Source organism: Trichosurus vulpecula, chromosome 1, assembly GCF_011100635.1.
Source record: "Trichosurus vulpecula isolate mTriVul1 chromosome 1, mTriVul1.pri, whole genome shotgun sequence".
Taxonomy (NCBI): Eukaryota; Metazoa; Chordata; class Mammalia; order Diprotodontia; family Phalangeridae; genus Trichosurus; species Trichosurus vulpecula.
This window is the reverse complement of record NC_050573.1, coordinates 56,721,549-56,741,361: the sequence shown is the minus strand read 5'-3', so window position 1 is coordinate 56,741,361 and position 19,813 is coordinate 56,721,549. Positions and strand designations below refer to the sequence as shown.

At 39.0% G+C, this 19,813-nt stretch overlaps 1 protein-coding gene across 3 annotated transcripts in view; it reads right to left on the bottom strand.

Moving 5' to 3' along the window:
• Positions 1 to 19,813, bottom strand: part of SLC25A42 (solute carrier family 25 member 42) — a 63,573-nt gene that overhangs the window by 25,013 nt on the left and 18,747 nt on the right. For all 3 annotated transcript variants that reach the window (XM_036759890.1, XM_036759899.1, XM_036759909.1), the window contains exon 2: positions 3,976 to 4,088. In XM_036759890.1, coding sequence (XP_036615785.1) covers positions 3,976 to 4,053 — 78 coding nt within the window. In that variant the 5' untranslated portion in view covers positions 4,054 to 4,088. The remainder of the gene's footprint in view (positions 1 to 3,975; positions 4,089 to 19,813) is intronic.

The following is a 19,813-nucleotide window of genomic DNA, read 5'->3' as shown; positions in this document are numbered from 1 at the left end:
CCACTCCCCAATGGACAGGCATCTGTTCTTCGCTATCACAAAAAAAGGCTACTCTAAACTTTGGTGCATATAGGACCTTTCTGTCACTGAGTATGATCACATTTGTTTTATGTAATCCTCAACTGTTTTCCAGAATTGAGATCAATTCCCAGCTCCAACAACAACACATTAGTCTTCCTGCAGTTCCTCCAGCATTAACCATTTCCATCTTTTGTCATCATTGCCAATTTGTAATACTATCATTTTACAAATGAGAAAACTGAGGCCAGGAGAGAAGATGGAATAGTTAGTGACAAAGACAGGACTACAGATCAGTTTGTACAATCCTATCATTTTACAGATGGATAAACTGAGATCCAACAAAGTGAAATGATGTGATAAGGTGAAGTCAAACAGCTGCAAACAAAGCAGGACTGGGACTTGTACTCAAGTCTCATATCTGGTCCAATATTCCTTCTATGTGCAAATTTTCTGACTCTCAATCTGATATTCATTCTGATAAACCATACTACACCACAGCAAGATCATATTACCCTGCAGCTCCAACCCTCCCTTGAAACAAAGAAAAAGATATGCGAAAAACAACAACAACATTTATACTTTCAGAGTAGTTTCTGATTTGCCTTGTGGTCAGTTTTTAGCATCGTGGATTTAATTCAATTCAACAAACATTTATAAAACACCTACTGAGAGAGTAGAAAACACACAATTCTCACATCTTGAAGGGACTACAGTCAAACCTCCCTAGTGAGGTTTTCATTTTCTTAAGGTAAAATGGGAGGCTATTTTAATATCAAAACCTGCACTTTAATGACTCAAGTGGCTGGAGTGTCTTACTCCACTCCCCAGGTGAGCTGTTTGCAATAATTATTAAGCAGAAGGGTAAGAGGCAGTATGGTGTGCTGTAAAGAGCACTGCAACATTTCGTGGTAAGAATAATAAACCACAGGAGCACTGATATAACACAGTGCTAATATGATCTCATCTCACCCCCACGACAACCCTAGGGTTAGGGGTTATTGTTATCCTCATTTTACAGATTAGGAAACTTGGGCCGAGAGAGGTGAAGTGACCTGCCCAGGGTCCCTGAGGTGGGATTCCCAGACTCCAGGCCCAAGGCCCTGTGCACTATGGCGCCCCTAAACAGTTTAGTGGTTGCAGAAAAACAGGAAACAAAATGGATTACCATAGATAGAGGAATGGCTGAACAAAGGGCAAAACTTATGAATGAATGTAGTAGAATGTTTTTAAACCATAAGAAATGATGAATATGAGCATTTTAGAGAAACATGGAGAGACGTGAACTAATGCACAGTGAAGGCAGAACCATCATACGAAACGGCGACACTAAAAGACATTAGAATTCAAACCAATAATTATGAATCTTGATTTCAGAGGGTTGATGACAGAAACACTTTCCCTTACTTTTGGAACAGAAAAAAAAATGATAAATATGTAGACTATTGCACATAGTAAACGCATCGGCCTGTTTTTCTTTGGCATGGGGAAGGATGTTCATTGGGGATTGGGAGTTGGGAGGTGTTTCAAGAATTGACAGTGATGCAGTAGTCAATGATGATAGTAATGTACTGTTTGATAAACCCAAAGACCCCAGCTTCTGGGATAAGAACTCACTATTTGACAAAAACTGCTGGGAAAACTGGAAAACAGTATGGCAGAGACTGAGCATAGACTAACATCTTACACTGTATACCTAAATAAAGTCAAAATAGGTACATGACTTAGATATAAAGGCTGGTGCTATAAGCAAACTGGGAGAGCAAGGAATAGTTTACCTGTCAGATTTAGGGAAAACGGAAGACTTCATGACCAAACAAGAGATAATGAAAATTATGAAATGCAAAATGGATAATTTTGATTACATTAAATTGAAAAGTTTTGGCACAAACAAAGCCGATGCAACCAAGATCAGGAGGGAAGCAGAAAACTAGGAAAGATTTCTTACAACCAATGTCTCTGATAAAGGCCTCATTTCTAAAATATATAGAGAACTGAGTCAAATTTATAAGAATACAAGTCATTCCCCACTTGATAAATGGTCAAAGGATGTGAACAGGCATTTTTCAGATGAAGAAATTAAAACTATCTATAGCCATATGAAAAAATGCTCCAAATCACTATTGAATAAAGAAACGTAAATCAAAACAACTCTTAGGTACATCACACCTACCAGACTGGCTAACATGACAAAACAGGAAAATTATAACTGCTGGAGAATATGTAGAAAAATTGGAACATTAATGCATCATTGGTGGAGTTGTGAACCGATCTAACCATTCTGGAGAGATCATAAAAATGAGAAAAGGACCCACATATACAAAAATATCGACAGCAGCTCTTTTTGTGGTGGCAAAGAACTGGAAATTGAGAGGATGCCCATCAATTGGGGAATGGCTGGACAAGTTGTGGTATATGAATGTAATGGAATATTACTGTGTTATAAGAAATGGTGAGCAGGCAGACTTCAGAAAAACCTGGAAAGACATATATGAACTGATGTTGAGTAAGGTAAGCAGAACCCGGAGAACATTGCACAAAGTTAGAGCCACACTGTGTGATGACTAACTTTGATAGACTTGGCTCTTCTCAGCAATGCGAGATTCTAAGACAACTCCAAAAGGCTCATAACAGAAAATGCTATCCATATCCAGAGAAAGAACTACAGAGTCTGAATGTAGATTGAAGCATACTATTTGCTCTTTCTCTCTTTTTCTGTTTTGTTTTGTTTCTTCTTTCTTGTGGTTCATCCCATTGGTTCTAATTCTTCTTTACAACATGACTGTTATGAAAACATGTTTAATATGAATGTATATGTAGAGCCTATATCAGATTGCATGCCATCTTGGGGAGGGGAGAGGGGAGGAAGACAGAGAAAATTTAAAACTCAAAAGCTTGTGGAACTGAATTTTGAAAACTAAAAGTAAATGAACTAATTACAAAAAAATATATAAATTTCTGCTTGCCAAAAAAAAAAAAAACTGACAGTGATGCAACCCTCCCCGCCCCAAATATCTATAAAGCATTTTTTTTAAAAGGAAGAACACTGAGCTTGGAACCAAAAGACCAAGGTTTAGTTCTGTCTTGGACTAAATCTGCAAAATGGGAATACCAGTACTTTTATTCCACTTTCCCTCATAGTGTTCCTGTAATGCCCAAATAAGATAAATGTGTATAAAACACTACATACATAAACACAGATCTTATGCTCTTCAATAAAGTAAAAATTATATCATTAAGTAAAACATAAGATTCATTATTATTATTAGACATCTGCTAATGTTCTTCTCCAATGCCTCATCATGGCCTAGAGGTGACTCTTAGTTCTTGAAGGCTATCCCAGTGGAGAATAAGCTCTTGAATGTTCTACCAATCAGGAAAGGCTTGGATAAAAGACCTGATAATGGACTATATGTCTGCTGCTCAAGGACCAAATTAGTTAAAATGGAAGAGGCTGTTGTAGGAGTGCTAGTCATAGGGGTGTGAATTTTTCAGCTAAAGCAATTCTTAAACACAAGCTACTGAGTTATAAAGTGGGTTGCAATCAGTACTGATGAAGGAAAGACTCGCACCAACCAAATCACTGATCTTTGAAGTGTTATTATTAAAATAAGCCCTACTAACCTACACAAGAACAGATAAGCAAGCAAATCTGTTTGAGATATAGAGCACACACATATGCATGTGTATATACACCCAGAGGTGTGTGTATGTATATATACACACGTGTATATATGTATATACATACTTACATTTATATGTTATACACATGTATATATGTAACACACACAAATACACACACACCCCTTTGTCTTGACAACCACAGAGAGTACATGCTCAGTTTCCATCCACTATATTGTTCCTTCACAGACGTAACTTTGAGAAAAAGCATATTTGTCAGGATAGATCTATAAATTAAACACAGCTACCAGAAAGGAAAGCATTTGGTGTACTTACCTGGCCATTAACTGGTCGAATGGTCTTCACATCCTTCTCTTTTAAACCCACAGAAGCTTCTTTCACACCATTACCCATACCAGTCTTGCTGATAATGATAGAGGATGGTATTCCTAAGTTAAAACAAAAATGTACAGTAAGTCACACAGAGCTCATCTACCTCAAGGAAGAGTATGGAAGCCAATGATTTATTGGGGTCACTTCCAGTTCTATGATCCCAAAGCTGAAATCAGAGTAGACTAAAGAAAGGCCTTTTCCACCCCAAACAAGCAAGAGTTGCTTTTCTAAGGCCTGAATGGTGCTGTGACAAGAGCTCTAGACTTCAGGTCAGGAACCCGAGGGACAAGTACTAGCTTCGCTACTGACCAGTCAAAGGAGACTGTACCAAAGCACTGAGCTTCTTTTGGCCCCAGCTTCCTCATCAATAAAATCGGTATAAAAATAACTTGCACTTCCTACCTCACAAAGTGTCTATGAGGAAAGTAATTTGTAAACTCTTAATGCCCTACCGAAATCACAATGAAATCACCAACCGGATCACTAATCGGGAAAATGTAAATGAAAATAACTTGGCAAAGATGTTACAAAAGGAAAATGATGACTGTTTCTGGGGCTGTGGGAGGTCAGGCCCAGTAACGTACTGCTTGTGGAGCTGCAAACTAATCTAATTATTTTCTGGAATGTAATTTGGAACTGTACTTACAGTGTCATTAAACTGTGACTTTAACCTCAGTCATTACCACTACTAGGCATATACTGTACCTCAAAGAGATCAAAGACAAAAAGAAAGGATTCATATGCACCAAATTTTTTATAGCAGCACTTTGTATAGTAGCAAAGAATATGAAACAAAGTGAGTGCCTATCAGTTATGGAATAGCTGAACAAATTACAGTATATGAATGCAAGCATATGAATATGGTCTGTGAATGAAGAGGATAAGGACTAGACCAGTAATTTTATGGGTATAGGGAACTCCTAAATGAGAAAATTTTCCTCTTGGCAGAAAGGAGACAGACAAGGCCCATGTGCGAATTTTTTGCTTGTCTATATTTGTTACAAAGGATGGCAGGAGTTGGTGAGTGATGATAATGATGTGGGGAAAAAAAACTGTTAATGAAACATTTTTTAAAATACACAGGAAAAAGCAGAAGGAAGTTCAGGAGGGGGTATAGACAAGTAGGGCAGTTTTGTTACTATCATGTTAAGTTTAATTTACACTTTTGTGTAAAAAAACAAACCTACACATAGTTATATATACAACATCCTTTTTCCAGTTCTTTGTATATTAAAATGTGTCATGTTTGTTGATATGTCAAGTTCATAATAAAAAAATTAAGCAAATCATAGAATTAGAATCATAAGATTGGGAGGGAGCTTGAAGGGCATCTATTTTGTACATTACCTGAACAAGGAATCCCTCTGCCACAGAAAAGTTATTCTTTTGACACCTCCTATGTACTCTACAGCAATAGTCTCTCACTTTTGCAAAGAAGGCAGGGAGGCAAAGATACAAAATAACAAAAAACAGAAAGGAAAAGGACCTATCTATACAAAAATATTCATAGCAGTTCTTTTGGCGGTGGCAAAGAAAAGAAATTGAGGGGATGTCCATTAATTGGGGAATGGCTGAACAAGTTGTATGTGATTGTGATGGAATTGTGTTGTGATTGTCCTTCGTTTTCAAAGAGGACCATGACATCAGGAAAATGATGACATGACTTGCAGTTGACTTTGATTTAAGTGAGGGAGGGCTGTGCAAGGTCACCAGCCTCATTTTCTCCTCCAGAGCCATCTGGGTCCTGTGGCCAAATATTCATCAGCACAACTGAGATGACCCAGGATGCAAAGGGAGACCCTGGCCCTTTTTAGGCTAAGACCTTTTCAGGTTCTCACTTTGAGTGAGGTAATGCCCATTCAGTGAATAGGCCTCTTTAAGAAGTGAGTCAAGGGATGGCCCCTTTAATCAGAAAAGGAAAAAAAAATCAAACAGGGTTGCTGGTCAAAAGAGAAACAGTTACTATCATCACTGAGCCAGGAGGGCCCAAAATACAGCCATTAAGTGGAGCTTGGGCAGGGACCTATTGTAGTCCAATCTATGAGCTTCAGACTGAAATGGGTTTAAGGTAGGGGAAGGAGGGACGGAAGGAAGGAAGGAATACTACTATGCTTTAAGAAATGATGAGCAGGATGCTCTCAGGGGGAAAAAAACATGGAAAGACTTAACATGAACTGAAACAAAAGTGAAATGAGCAGAAGCAGAACATTGTACACAGTAACAGCAATATTGTATGATGATCTACTATGAATAACTTAGCTATTCTCAGCAATACAATGATCTAAGACAATTCAGTAAGACTTATGATGAAAGGTGCTGTCCATCTTCAGAAAAAAAACTGGTAGAAACTGAATGCAGATCAAAGATACTTTTTCTTTACTTTACTTCTTGATTTCTCTCTTTTTATTTCTTCTCTTTTTTGTCTGTTTTCTTTTCACTGAATAACTTACATGGAAATGTACTTTTCATGACTACACATGTGTAACCTATGGCAAATTGCTTGTCTTCTCAATGAGCAGGGGCAGGTGAGGAAAGGAGAAAATATGGAAATCAAAATTTGAAAAATAAAAAAGAGAATGTTAAAATTGTTTTTACATGTAATTGGGAAAAATAAAATATTAAATAAGATTTTTTTAAAAAGAGGACTCAGGAAAAAAAAAAGGCAGGGAGGAGCATGCTCATCTTTTCTCAGGTCCAAACTGGGCTACTATGATCCCACGGCATTCTTTTTCAATTACTTTGTTAGATTTTTCTTCCTATTTCACTTTACTATTTCATGGTTCATCTAAATCTTCCTGTGCTCCTCTGTATTTACTATGCAATGGTAAGCTATAGCATGCACAACAGCCATACCCTGCTAAAACCATCTCAGCAGACAGGCTAAACCAGGCTGAGGGTAATCCACAGGCCTCAAACCTGTCACTGAGTTAGAGGGATGTCTACCCCAAGCATGTGAAGATTTTCCTTGGAGGAATGGGCACAATCTGTTTCAACAGCCATGAAAACATCAAGGACTCCAAGGTAATCCACTAGTCACTGGTCACAAGTTCATTGCCAGTTGTCCTGACTTTTGTCCCACCGCTGGACTTCAATGATTCTGGAAGAGACAGCAAAGCTGATGACTTTGTGCAACTGTGCCTCACTTAAATCCAATTCACCCATGAGTTGGACATCACCCCATGATGTCACTGGTACTCTTTGAAAAGAAGGATGAATTACAACAGCATTTAGTATATTCATAATTCCTTGCAGCACAATGACCACAGGATCACAGAGATAGTACTGAAAAAGAACTCACGGGCCACCTGTTCCTATCCCCTCAATCTACAGATAAGAAAACTGAGGCCCAAGGAGGTTATATGACTTAGCCCAAAGTTACACAGATACAAAGCATCAGCAGCCAGATCCTCTGATTCTGGAGCCAGGGCTCTTTCTATTATGCTATGTAGCTTCCTAGAGGATATTCTATTACATTCCTATACCATATTTTACTTATCCATCCCACAAATCAGTGGGCATCTCCTTTGTTTCCAGTTCTTTGCTACTACAAAAAAGATCGCTATAAAGTTATATTGCTACAAATACTGTTTAATAAATTTAGTAAAGTTTATTGAATGAACGTTGAATTAAATGTCTAAACCCATTGGATATGAGTGGAATGGAATATAATGTATTGTGTCACAATAATGAATGAAGAATTCAGAGATACATGGGAGAACTTGTACAAAACGATGTAGCGTGAAAAAAGCAGAATCAAAAAGAATGTTTACTACGACTTCAATAATGTATGAAAAGCAATCAAATTATAATGATAATATATAAAACAGCCAAATTATAATGAATAATCTAAAAATCTAGAGAATTTCTTGGTAAGAAGACATATCTTCTTCTTCTTAGTAGTGTAGGAAGCTATGAACGTAGAATATACAGTCTACAGTAGGCTGTTCTGTCCACTGGCTTTGCTTAAATATTGTTGTTTTCATTTTAACCAGGGACAGGGCAGAGAGTGAGGACATAAAGCTAAGATTACAGTATAAAAATAAGACAGCAATAAAACAATTTTTTAAAAGAAAAGTAGCGAGGGCCTAAACTAGGGTGATGGCAAGAAGAAAAAATATAGGTAGTGAGTTTCTCATCTCTGGAAGTCTTCAGTCAGAGACTGAATAATTACTTTGGGACAGATATTTTTAGAGGGGATTCATGATTTAGGCATGGATAAGAATACTTGGCCTGATATCCCTTCCAATTTAGATTCTATGGAGAAATTGTTGTAAAGAACAAGAGTTGTATTATTGGTCTAATTCCATTAAGTACCTACATGACAGTAATTTAATAAGAATAATAGCTATTATAAGAAATAATGAGTAGGCAGACTTCAGAAAAACCTGGAAAGACCTGCATGAACTGATGCTGAGTGAAGTGAGAAGAACCAGGAGAACAACGTACAGAGTTACACCCATACTGTGCGATGACTAACTTGCAGAGACTTGGCTCTTCTCAGCAATTCAAGGATCTAAGACAACTCCAAAAGACTCATGATGGAAAGTTCTACCTCCGGAGAAAGAACTATGGAGTCTGAACGCAGATGAAAGCATACTATTGGCTCTCTTTGTTGTTGCTGTTCTGTTTCTTTTTTCTCATGGTTCCTCCCATTGGTTCTAATTCTTCTTTACATTCTGACTAATATGAAAATGTTTAATATGAATATATATGTAGAGCCTATATCAGACTGCATTCTGTCTTGGGGAGGGGGGAGGAGAAGGAGGGGAGAAAATATAAAACTCAAAATCTTACTAAAGTGAATGCTGAAAACTAAAAATGAATAAATAATTTTTTAAAAGAATAATAGCTATTAAAGCTAGCATTTAAAAAGCACTTTAAAGTTTGCCAAGTGCTTTACAAATATTACCTCATTTGAACCTCACAACAACTCTGGGATGTGGGTGCTGTTATTATTCCCTTTTTACAGAGGAGGGAACTCAGGTAGACAGATATGAAGGGACTTGCTCAGGGTCACACAGCTAGGAAGAGTCTGAGGTGGGATCTGAACCCAGGTGTTCCTCTCTCCAAGTCCAATGCTCTGTCCACTGTGCCACCTAGCTGCCTCGATGCTTATAATCATGCTTGCTCTAAATTTCACCTACTTAAGTTTCTGTTTAACAGGAATAAGCTTCTTTTGGCTTCTGTATCCCCTTCCAAGAGCTAAGTCAGTAATGTCTTAGCCCCATGCCTCCACTTAGCCCCAAAGTGCCTTGCTCATGATTAACTAGGAAGATGTCATGAGAGTACCACCAGCCTATCTAGTCCTCCTTTGGGATATAAAACTGTTGCTACAGGAGGAATTTAATCACATAACATGAAGGCCTGCTTTATCTATGTAGCCTTTCTGCCCCCAGTAATCTGGAGTCTGAGGTGACAGATAATACAGTTGACTGGGCTGTGGACTTAGTGTTTTTTTGTGGCTTCATCCACTAATGAAAGTTTTGCCGAATGACATCTGCTCCTGCATATCTATTCTTCCAATAAACCATTTATCACTTTACCCTATAAAATAACAATAAGCTGCGCATTCTTTATAATGCAGATCAAAGGTCCTCTATCTCACATATCTTTTTTTGGCTACCTCTCACTAACGTGGGAAATCACAGAATCTGAGCCGGAAGGGACCTTGAAGGCCATCAAATACAACCCATATTGAGTAATAACTGAAATTTATATATAAAGTTTGCAAAATGCTTTACATGCATGTTTTCAAGAATGTGAGGAAGGTACTATGGATATTAACCCCATCTTGCAGATGAAGTGAAGCTCAGAAAGGTTAAGAGACTTGCCCACAGAAAACTTATATGATCTGATTCAAAGTGAAATGAGTAGAACGAGGAGAATAATCTACACAGTAACAGCAATATTGTAGAGATAGTCAACTGGGAAAGACTTAGTAACACTAATCAACACGATGACTCACCACAGTTCCAAAGGGCTCATGAGGAAACATGTTATCCATCTCCAGAAAGAGAGCTGATGGCCTCAGAATGCAAACTGAAGCATATTTTTTCTTTTACTTGCTCCCCACCCCCACCGCCAAACATAGCTAATGTGGATATTTGCTTTGAATCACTTAATATTTGTAATGGGTTTTGTATTTCTTGCCTCTTCAATTGGTAAAGAAGGGGATGGGAGTGGGGGAGGGAGAAAATCTGGAAGTGAAAATAAAATGAAATTATAAAAAGAAAAAAAGAGATTTGTCCTGTCGTGAAGCCAGTAAATGCTCATCATTAAAGTAGAAATGAAAATATTTATACAATATCATTATAGTGAAGCCCATTCCTCTGTTGGACTGCTCTATTATGAAGTTTTTCCTCATATCCAACCTAAACCTGCTTCTGTGATTTCTGCCCATTGTTCCTCATTCTGACGTCTAGGGCCAAGTAGAACAAATCTACCCTTCTGTCATATGACAGGCCTTCAAGTACTTGAAGCCATTTACTTCATGTGACACTAGCCCAGTGGTGGGATTCAACAACCAGTTCTCCATGGATCCTAGCCAAGGCATGGCCCTTGGAACTGATGTGGCGGGCTAACAACTGGTTTGCAGAACTCGACCCAAAATTAGGTACCGGTTCTAGTGAACCAGTGTGAACCGGCTGAATCCCACCATTGCACTGGCCCCTCTTACCTTCCCACACTCTTTTTTTTTTTCCTCTAACATACCTAGATCCTTCATACAATACTCATATGGTATGATCTCTGGGCCCCTCCAAACTTCTTTCTTTCCTCAGACCTGGCACTGCACCTTGTCCCTGTCTTGGGCACTCATGGTTACTTCATATGACATCTATTTCTGCTCTTCTCTATTATCTACTACAAAATCTGTGGTTAGCACTTTTATCTAATAGCATAGTATCCCAAATTTATAAGGTGCTTAATCAATGTTTACTAAAATGAATTTACTAAAGTAATTTATATAACCCACAAAGGCTACTGGAAACCTGCCTGCTTCATTCACACCACCAGAGTTTGGCCCCTTCCTACATGCCTTCTACAGGCCATCTGACATAAGTGTCCCAGAGGCCAGCCAACAAAAATAAGTTAACCAAATACTGATCCATTTCCCTACTTACATTCAGAAGGATTCATAAACATGGCTCAGCAGTTTATGCACTTCTTGCAGGTGTTCTAATACTGTGATCCACCTTTCCAAAATAATAGATATGCCACAGTACATACTATGCATCTGTCATTCTAGTTTACTTGTTCTTGATCATGTTAGAATGTCAAAGCTCAAAGTGGTAGACTTTATACTAGCTACTTTAGTTGTTTCCCAACCTATACTTTCATGCTAAGCAAAATTTCCCATCACTCTCAAAGTCACAGAAGTGGTTAGGTGGGTTACATTAGTCAATGGCAACTTTTTCCTCTGAACAAAATGTCCTTTGGAAAATAGCAAAGCAATCTGTTTAAAGGTTTTAGGACTCTAACTTTCATATTGTCATGAATCCCACCCCTTAACTCCTTATGTGTTTATAATACCCCATATTTTCCTCTTTTCATCTGTTCTAAAATCCTAAACCACTTCCCAAACATTGTACAATGAATTTCAAAGCACCACTGTTAAAGAGGCAAATGACTTAATGGATTTAATTCCTACATATTTCCAGAGGCTTAAAAAAAATTGAAGTGTTTATTTGTCCAGTGAAATCACTCCATTTCATTTCTTCAGTAAAGGTGAATACATAAGTATTTAATAAAGCAGGGTACAAACTGAACCGCTGATCACAGCATATCCAGATGAATATTCAACAATGACTGGAAAAGATTTGTAGAATCAAGCTGAACTGACATAAAGCTTAATTTGTGATAGTGGATTTTCTGTACAAATTAATAATAAATTATAAGTGCAGTATTTATATTATATAGGCTATGCCTCTCTACACGTTGTACAGACAAAGTCATCGTGAACATACCCTTACCGCAACCATCTGAATCCTGCTAGGCTCCCCATGAAGACATCCCCTGGTTCTTGACATCTGCTTGGGCAAGTCCTCTCTGCTCTACCCTCATGGAATTCCCTATCTCTTGTGACAGACACCATTTCCCCTAAATTGTGTTTACATGGATACTAATCCATGTTAGGAGGATATACTGGTACATGTTCCTCAAACTGCTTAAATCAGTTAGTTTTGTATATTTTATCTATATTCTCTGAGAGAAAAATTTTTGACCAGAAATCACTGTTAGTATACTTAACCAAATGGCTTAGTTACTATCACCCCCTTAGAGAATTCTGTCAACCTCTCTTTATCTGTTAATAGAACTGAAATAAAAATATATCATCTAATATGTCTTTCATACAAACAACCAAAGAAAAAACATCTTATAGTTCAATCTCAGATTCTTCAATTCCAAGTACAAGTTTGTAAAATCAGCTTTAAACTACCACCACCAAAATATACTTATGGTCCTTTATTTCCTAATACTAGAACTAAGCCTGATCACATTACTCGCTAGGCCAAAGACACTTAGTAACTCTTCACATTCTATTAGAGAAAATATAAACATCTTCTGTCGATAATAGCTCTCCACTATCTAGTCCCAATTTATCTTTCTGCTTACTACTTCATAATGTTCCTTCTTGCACTGTACTGGGACTCTCTGTTCCTTGATCTGGTCTTACAGCCTCCTACTCCCATGTATTAGTACATGTTTTCCCCCACATCTAGGACACATTCTTCTCATCTCTGCTACTGAAATTCTTCTTTTTCTTCAAGGCCTAAGTTGGGCTCTACTTCCTCAATGAAGCCTTTCCTAATAACTTCAGCTAGAGGTGATATCTGTCCCTTTCCTCTCTCTTCTGTATCTGACGTCTCTGATGCACACTCTAACCAGTATTATGAGTATATGTGTATAACTGCATATATGTGTATAAATGTACAATAATCTGCTTATAGCAGGTTGATAGGATATGTAGCAAGCACAAAAATGCATGCCCTTTCATCTGTAGCAACACTGGATGGGGGTCTGCCCATATCCACTTGCAGGTCATCCAACCTCAGCTTGTCATTTGACTCATTCTCTATTTGCTTTTATTCTCCCAAGCTCTAGAAGGAGCTACGGCTATGTTCGGATATTTTACTTCTTATGAATAAATTTGCAATCTCATCAGCATTCATCAGTTCAATAAATATTTAATGAACTGGAAAAATCTCTCTTTTCAATAGTAATTATTCTTATTTCTCTATGTTTAAATATAATATTAGAAAATCTGTGCAATTTGTAAATGAATAGAAGCAATAATAAATATAATGATATATAACTATTTACAATATCTTAGCTATGACAAATGTCATAGCCTGAACCACCACAAATTCTCAATCTAATAGTAGTTCTCTTCTCCTTACTTGTCTTACTGCATTCAATTCCATATTTCCAACTGCCTTTTGGACAGTATTCCCAATACCACTTCATAATCAACAGATCCAATGCAGAACTCAGTATCTTTCCTCCCCTTCAACTCACTCCTCTTCTGAGCTTCCCTCCTGATGTGAAGAACCCCAACTTTAAAATTACCTGGTGTTACCTTCAACTCTGCAGTGTCCCTCATAACTAATCAGTTGCCAAATTTTATTTCTATCTCTTCAATATGTCCCCTTCTCTCTACTCTCTTAGCCCCTGCTCTAGTTCATGCACTTCCCACCTGGATTATTGCAATGGCTTTCTAGTTGCTATCCCCGCCTTAAAATGTCTTCCCTTTCCAATCTAGACTTCCCACTCAGTGGCCAGTGACCTTCCTAAAGTCAGTCAGTAAACTAGTATTTATTATGTATCTGCTCCATGCTTAGTGCTGGGGTATAAAGAAAGGAAAAAGGGGGGCGGAGACAAGATGGCAGAGTAAAATGTACCAACAACGTGGCTAGCGGCTACTGTGGCTGTGTAAGAACAACAGCACACATAAAGGGCTGCCAGCACAGGTTCTTTGATCTGCTTTTCTAAGGAAAGCAACTTTAAGGGGTTAACAATCTTAGTTTAACCAAACATACATATGTCATTCACTTAGTTCAGGGGGGAAAGATCAGTCCCCTGGACTTCAGGGCAAATACAAACAGAAATTACAAACAGATCAAATAACACAAACCAGTAGACAGGCTTCTAGCTTTCTGTTCAACATCTCAGTACATAGTTACCAGAGAAGCATCAACATCTGGGTTTTTTCAAAGCCGAGGATGGGGGGTGGGATTATTTCAACAGCTTGCCCAGAGTCTTGTCACCCTTTCCATGAGTGTACCCCCCAAAACAAAACACCAACCTCAGATCTTATATACCCATCTCAGGGCCCTGGGGCACTTGATTACCTCAGTGCTGAGAAGCACTCAAACAAAGAACAATGCCATTGCATTTGAAAGGCAAGACTCATCAAAGGTACTTGATTACCTCAGCATTCCACAACAGAAGACAACAAAAAAGTCCTGCCCTGATTACCATCACATAAAAGCAGGAACTTGCTTGAGCTCTCCCCGCCCCCAAACCTCTCTGAATACCTGTAAAAAATGACCCTAAACAAATTCTAGAGCAGCAGAACCCACAGAATGACAGAATGAAACAAATTTCCAGCCCGATACAACCTGGATGCTCAAAAGAAAAGGTCTGTTGTGCAAGGCTGGGAGAAGAGAACAGGCCTAGCTGGAACAGACATCGGCAAACCCAGAGCAGGCCTCAGGGGACCGAATCACTGGCAGCTGAGGTGGTTTCCAGACCTCTCAACCCACAAGCACCAAAGATAACTTAGGTCAGTGGAAAAGGTCTGTCAGACCTTGGTGAGAAAGGAACACAGACCAGCTCCAGGCCCAGTGCAGCCTAGGGGCAGCAGTGGTGGTGGCAACAGCAGCAGCAGCAGTAGCAGAGTTCTCAGCCCACAGATGGTAAAGGGACTGAACAACTGGTCAAAAGGAGATTACAGGGATCTCTTTGCTGGCACTGAGGCAGAACTCTGTTGCTTTGCCCATACTTGGATCTGGGTTGCAGTCCTGGGTGGCAGTCCTGGGGTGAGGAAGAGCACTGGTATGGCAGAGCTTGTGGCAGCAGTGGAGAGGAAACCCTTCTCACAGTTCTAGGGCAGAAAAGAGTGCCTGTGGTCACTCACAGAGCAGGCCAGGAGAGAAGTAAACACCTCTCCTTAGATCATGCCACCTTGGAACTGAAAACTTACAGGTCCCTATAAACATCTCTGGAAACAGCTGCACAGAACCCCTGAAGCCTGGTATAGTGCACCCTCCACACTGGAAGCAAAGCTCTACCTTAACAAAGAGTTAAAAAGTCAAGTAATTGGCTGGGCAAATGAACAAACAGAGGAAAAAGCTCAGACTATAGAATCTTACTTTAGTGACAAGGAAGATCAAAACATACAATCGGAAGACAACAAAGTCAAAACTCTTATATCCAAAGCCTCCAAGAAAAATATGAATTGGTCTCAGGCCATGGAAGAATTCAAAGAGGATTTTGAAAATCAAGTAAGATAAGTAGAGGAAAAATTGGGAAGAGAAATGAGAGTGATGCAAGAAAATCATGAAAAAAGAGTCAACAGCTTGGTAAAGAAGACCTCAAAAAATATTGAAGAAAATAACACCTTAAAAAAATAGACTAGACCAAATATCAAAAGAGGTCCAAAAAGCCAATGAGGAGAAGAATGCCTTAAAAAGCAGAATTGGACAAATGGAAAAGGAGGTCCAAAAGCTCACGGAAGAAAATAATGCCTTAAAAATTAGAATGGAGCAAATGGAAGCTAATGACTCTTTGAGAAATCAGGAAATTATAAAATAGCACCAAAAGAATGAAAAAAATAGAAAACAATGTGAAGTATCTCACTGGAAAAACCACTGACCTGGAAAATAGATCCAGGAGAAAGAATTTTAAAATTATTAGAATACCTGAAAGCCATGATCAAAAAAAAAGAGCCTAGACATCATTTTTCAAGAAATTATCAAAGAAAACTGCCCTGATAGTCTAGAACCAGAGGGTAAAATAGAAATTGAAAGAATCACTGATTACCTCCTGAAAGAAATCCCAAAAGGAAAACTCCTAGGAATATTGTAGCCAAATTCCAGAGTTCTCAGGGCAAGGAGAAAATATTGCAAGCAGCCAGAAAGAAACAATTCAAGTATCGTGGAAACACAATCAGGATAACACAAGATTTAGCTGCTTCTATATTACGGGATCAGAGGGCTTGGAATATGATTTTCTGGAGGTCAAAGGAGCTAGGATTAAAATCAAGAATCACCTACTCAGCAAAACTGAGTGTAATTCATGAGGGGGAAAAATTGACATTCAATGATGTAGAGGAATTTAATGCATTCTTGAGAAGCCAGAGCCAAATAGAAAAACTGACTTTTAAATACAAGACTCAAGAGAAGCATGAAAAGGTAAACAGGAAAGAGAAATCACAAGAGACTTATTAAAGTTAAACTGTTTACATTTCTACATGGAAAGATGATATTTGTAATTCATGAGACCTTTCTCATTATTAGGATAGTTGGAGGGAATATATATAGACAGAGGGCACAGGGTGAGGTAAATATGAAGGGATGATATTTAAACAATAATCTAAAAAAATAAAATTAAGGAATGAGAGAGGAATATATTGGGAGGAGAAACGGAGAGGTAGAATGGGGTAAACTATCTCACATAAAAGAGGCAAGAAAAAGCTTTTACAGTGGAGGGGAAGGGGGGAAAGTGAGAGGGAATGAATGAACTTTACTATCATCAAATTTGGCTTAAGGAGGGAATAACATACACACTCAATTGGGTATGGAAATCTATCTTACCCTTTAGGAAAATAGAGGGGAAGGGGATAAGAGAGGCGGGAAGATGATAGAAGTGAGGGCAGTTGGAAGGGGGGTAATCAGAAGCAAACACTTTTGAGGAGGGACAGGGTCAAAGGAGAGAACAGAATAAATGGGGGGGGGGGCAGGACAGGATAGAGGGAAATGTAGTTAGCCTTTCACAACATAACTACTATGGAAGTGTTTTGCATGACTATACATGTACAACGTATATTGAATTGCTTGTCCTCTCAATGAGGGTGGGCGGGGAGGGAGGAAGGGTGAGAATTTGGAACTCAAAGTTTTAAAAAAAACATATGTTAAAAATTGTTTTTACATGCAACTGGGAAATGGGGTATAGAAATCTAGCTTACCCTACAGGAAAACAGAAGGGGAAGGGGATAAGAGAAGTGGGTGGTTATAGAAGAAAGGGCAGATTAGGCGAAGGGTGCCTTCATGAGGTGGGGGAAGGGGAAAGATGGGCAGAAAATTTGGAACTCAAAATCTTGGGGAAGTGAATGTTGAAAACTAAATAAATAAATTGAAATGGAGGGGGAAGGAGAAAGGCAAAAGGTAGTCCTTGCTCTCAAGGAGTTCACAGTCTAAGGAGAGACACAACATGCAAATAGTTACATGCAAACAGGATATATAGGTGTCCCAAAAGCTAATAATGCTGAAAACTGCACTAAGACCTTGTATATAGGGTAAGTTGGAGATAATTTCAGGAGGCAATAAGATTAATGAGGACATGGACAGGCTTCTTGCAGAAGGAAGGACTTTAGCTGAGACTTGAAGGAAGTCAGGGAAAGTAAGAGGAGATGAGGAGGGACAACATTCCAGGTAGGGGAACAGCCAGTGCAAACCCTTGGAGTTGGGAGATAGAATGTGATGTGCAAGGAACAGTCAAGAAATCAGAGTCACTATATCACAGAGTATGGGTGTGGGAGGCCTAAGGGTAGGTAGGATGTGAAGAGGGTAGGAAGGTACCAGGTTACGAAGAACTTTAAAAGCCAACCCAGAGTTTATTTTTTATCTTGGAGGTGATAGGAAAACAAACGAGTTGATTGAATTGGGCCGGAGAGGGGTGATCAGACCTGTGCTTTAGGAAGCTCAATTTGTCTGTTTAATCAAAAACAGATCGAAGTGGGAGAGACTTGAGGTAGGCAGATCCATCAGTAACCTATTTGCAATAGTCTATGTGAGATGATGAGGGCCTGCACCAGGATAGTGCATAGTGTCATAGGAGAGAAGGGAGGCATATATGAGAAATGTTATGAAGATAGAAATGGCAGAATTTGGCAGTTGGTTGGATATAGGGGGAGTGAAAGAGAGTGCAGAGACCTGAATGACACCTAGGTTGTGAGCCTGAGTGACTGCGAGTTTAGAGATAGATACAAAGATGGAAGTCAACCACATAGAGATGATAATGTGAAATAGTGAGAGCAGATTAGATCATCTAGGGAGATTCAAGGCTTGAGAAACATTTACAATGAAGGATCTGTTTGGGGGGGGATACTTGGTTGTTGGTTCAGAGATATAAATAATTTTTCAATATGTCTATGTGAATGTTTTTCTTCACTATGATAAAAAGAAGGTTTTTAGAGGAGGGAGGAAGAGGAATGATAGAAAATAGAAGAAAAAGCATTAATGAAGGATTTAAAGAAAATAAACAGAACAGATCCGGTGGTTGAGGGCAATAGATAAGTGAGATGGATAGCTTTGGAACTAACATGATTGAGTTTATACTTAAGCTATTGGTAATGAGATTAAGTTTCATTTAGGATCTTTTTTCTCTTATTTTTATATGGAAATATTCTTTTTTTTTATTTGTCAAGTTCAAATTAAAGAGAGATACCATTTTTAGCACTTCGTAGTGGATAGATCTTGTCTTGAAGCCAGGAAGACCTAGCTAGCTTCAAGTTCCTCCTCTGGCACATAGTGACCATGTCAGTGTATGGAGTGCTCAGGAGGACAAACAGCTCTGGTGTGAGGTCTGCTGAGCCATTTGCAGAGCTACTTTTCACCTTTGGTGTCCACCTGATTCACCCAACTCTCACCTATGGCTCCAAGAAGCAGTAGCATGATAAAACCATCCTGATGGGGTGCCCGGACCCCAGCCCTAGAACCATATCTCTCCCTAGCCCAAAGACCCTATCTCTGGCAATAACTCACAAGTGGGCCCCTATTTCTCCCTGTTACAAGAACAAGCTGACCTCTGTAGAATTTCCCTTGTAAGAACAGGACAATCTGGTATCAGCAGAACTATCATGTACTGATTCTCAGAGTTACTGTATACAATCCAGATATCAAGCCACAGACTTCAACTCTCAAGACTATCTTGTTACAGACATAGATCAGATCATCTAGGGAGATATACAGACCCCCTTAGAAGCGGCCCCTCCCAGGCCATACCCATACCAGTAGTGAATGACACCTTTGCCCAAGGTACAAAAACTGTATGTTTCTTCCCACCCCATCATCTAATTAGCATACTTGCCACACAATTCACTGTATCTTTCCTACATAAGCTTTAGCGTCACTCCTGTTATGTTGCGAGTTCCCTAAAGGAGCTCTGTCTGCCTTTATTAGTGTTATAATAAACTTTTTGCCACTCGACTGGAAGACTGCTTGAGTCCATGAATTCTTTCCAGACAACTCTGCCCTGAACCTTAGTATTTTCAGGTCCCTGAACCAACCCCTAAAAAACGTATCAATCCCAGTAGATGGGATAAGCCAGGTTGAGGGTAACCCACAGGCCTCAAATCTGGTAGTGAGCTAGGGCAAAGCTTAAACTGTGGGTTGCCACCTTACATGGGATCATGACTAACAGTTTAAGAAGTGCTGAAGGGGTTGTGAGTGGAAAAAGTTTACGAGCTACAGGGAAATCTACCCCAAGCATGTGAAGACTTTCCCTGGGGGAACAGGCAGATGAAAACGACTTGTTCCGATGGTCATAAGGGCGACTGAGA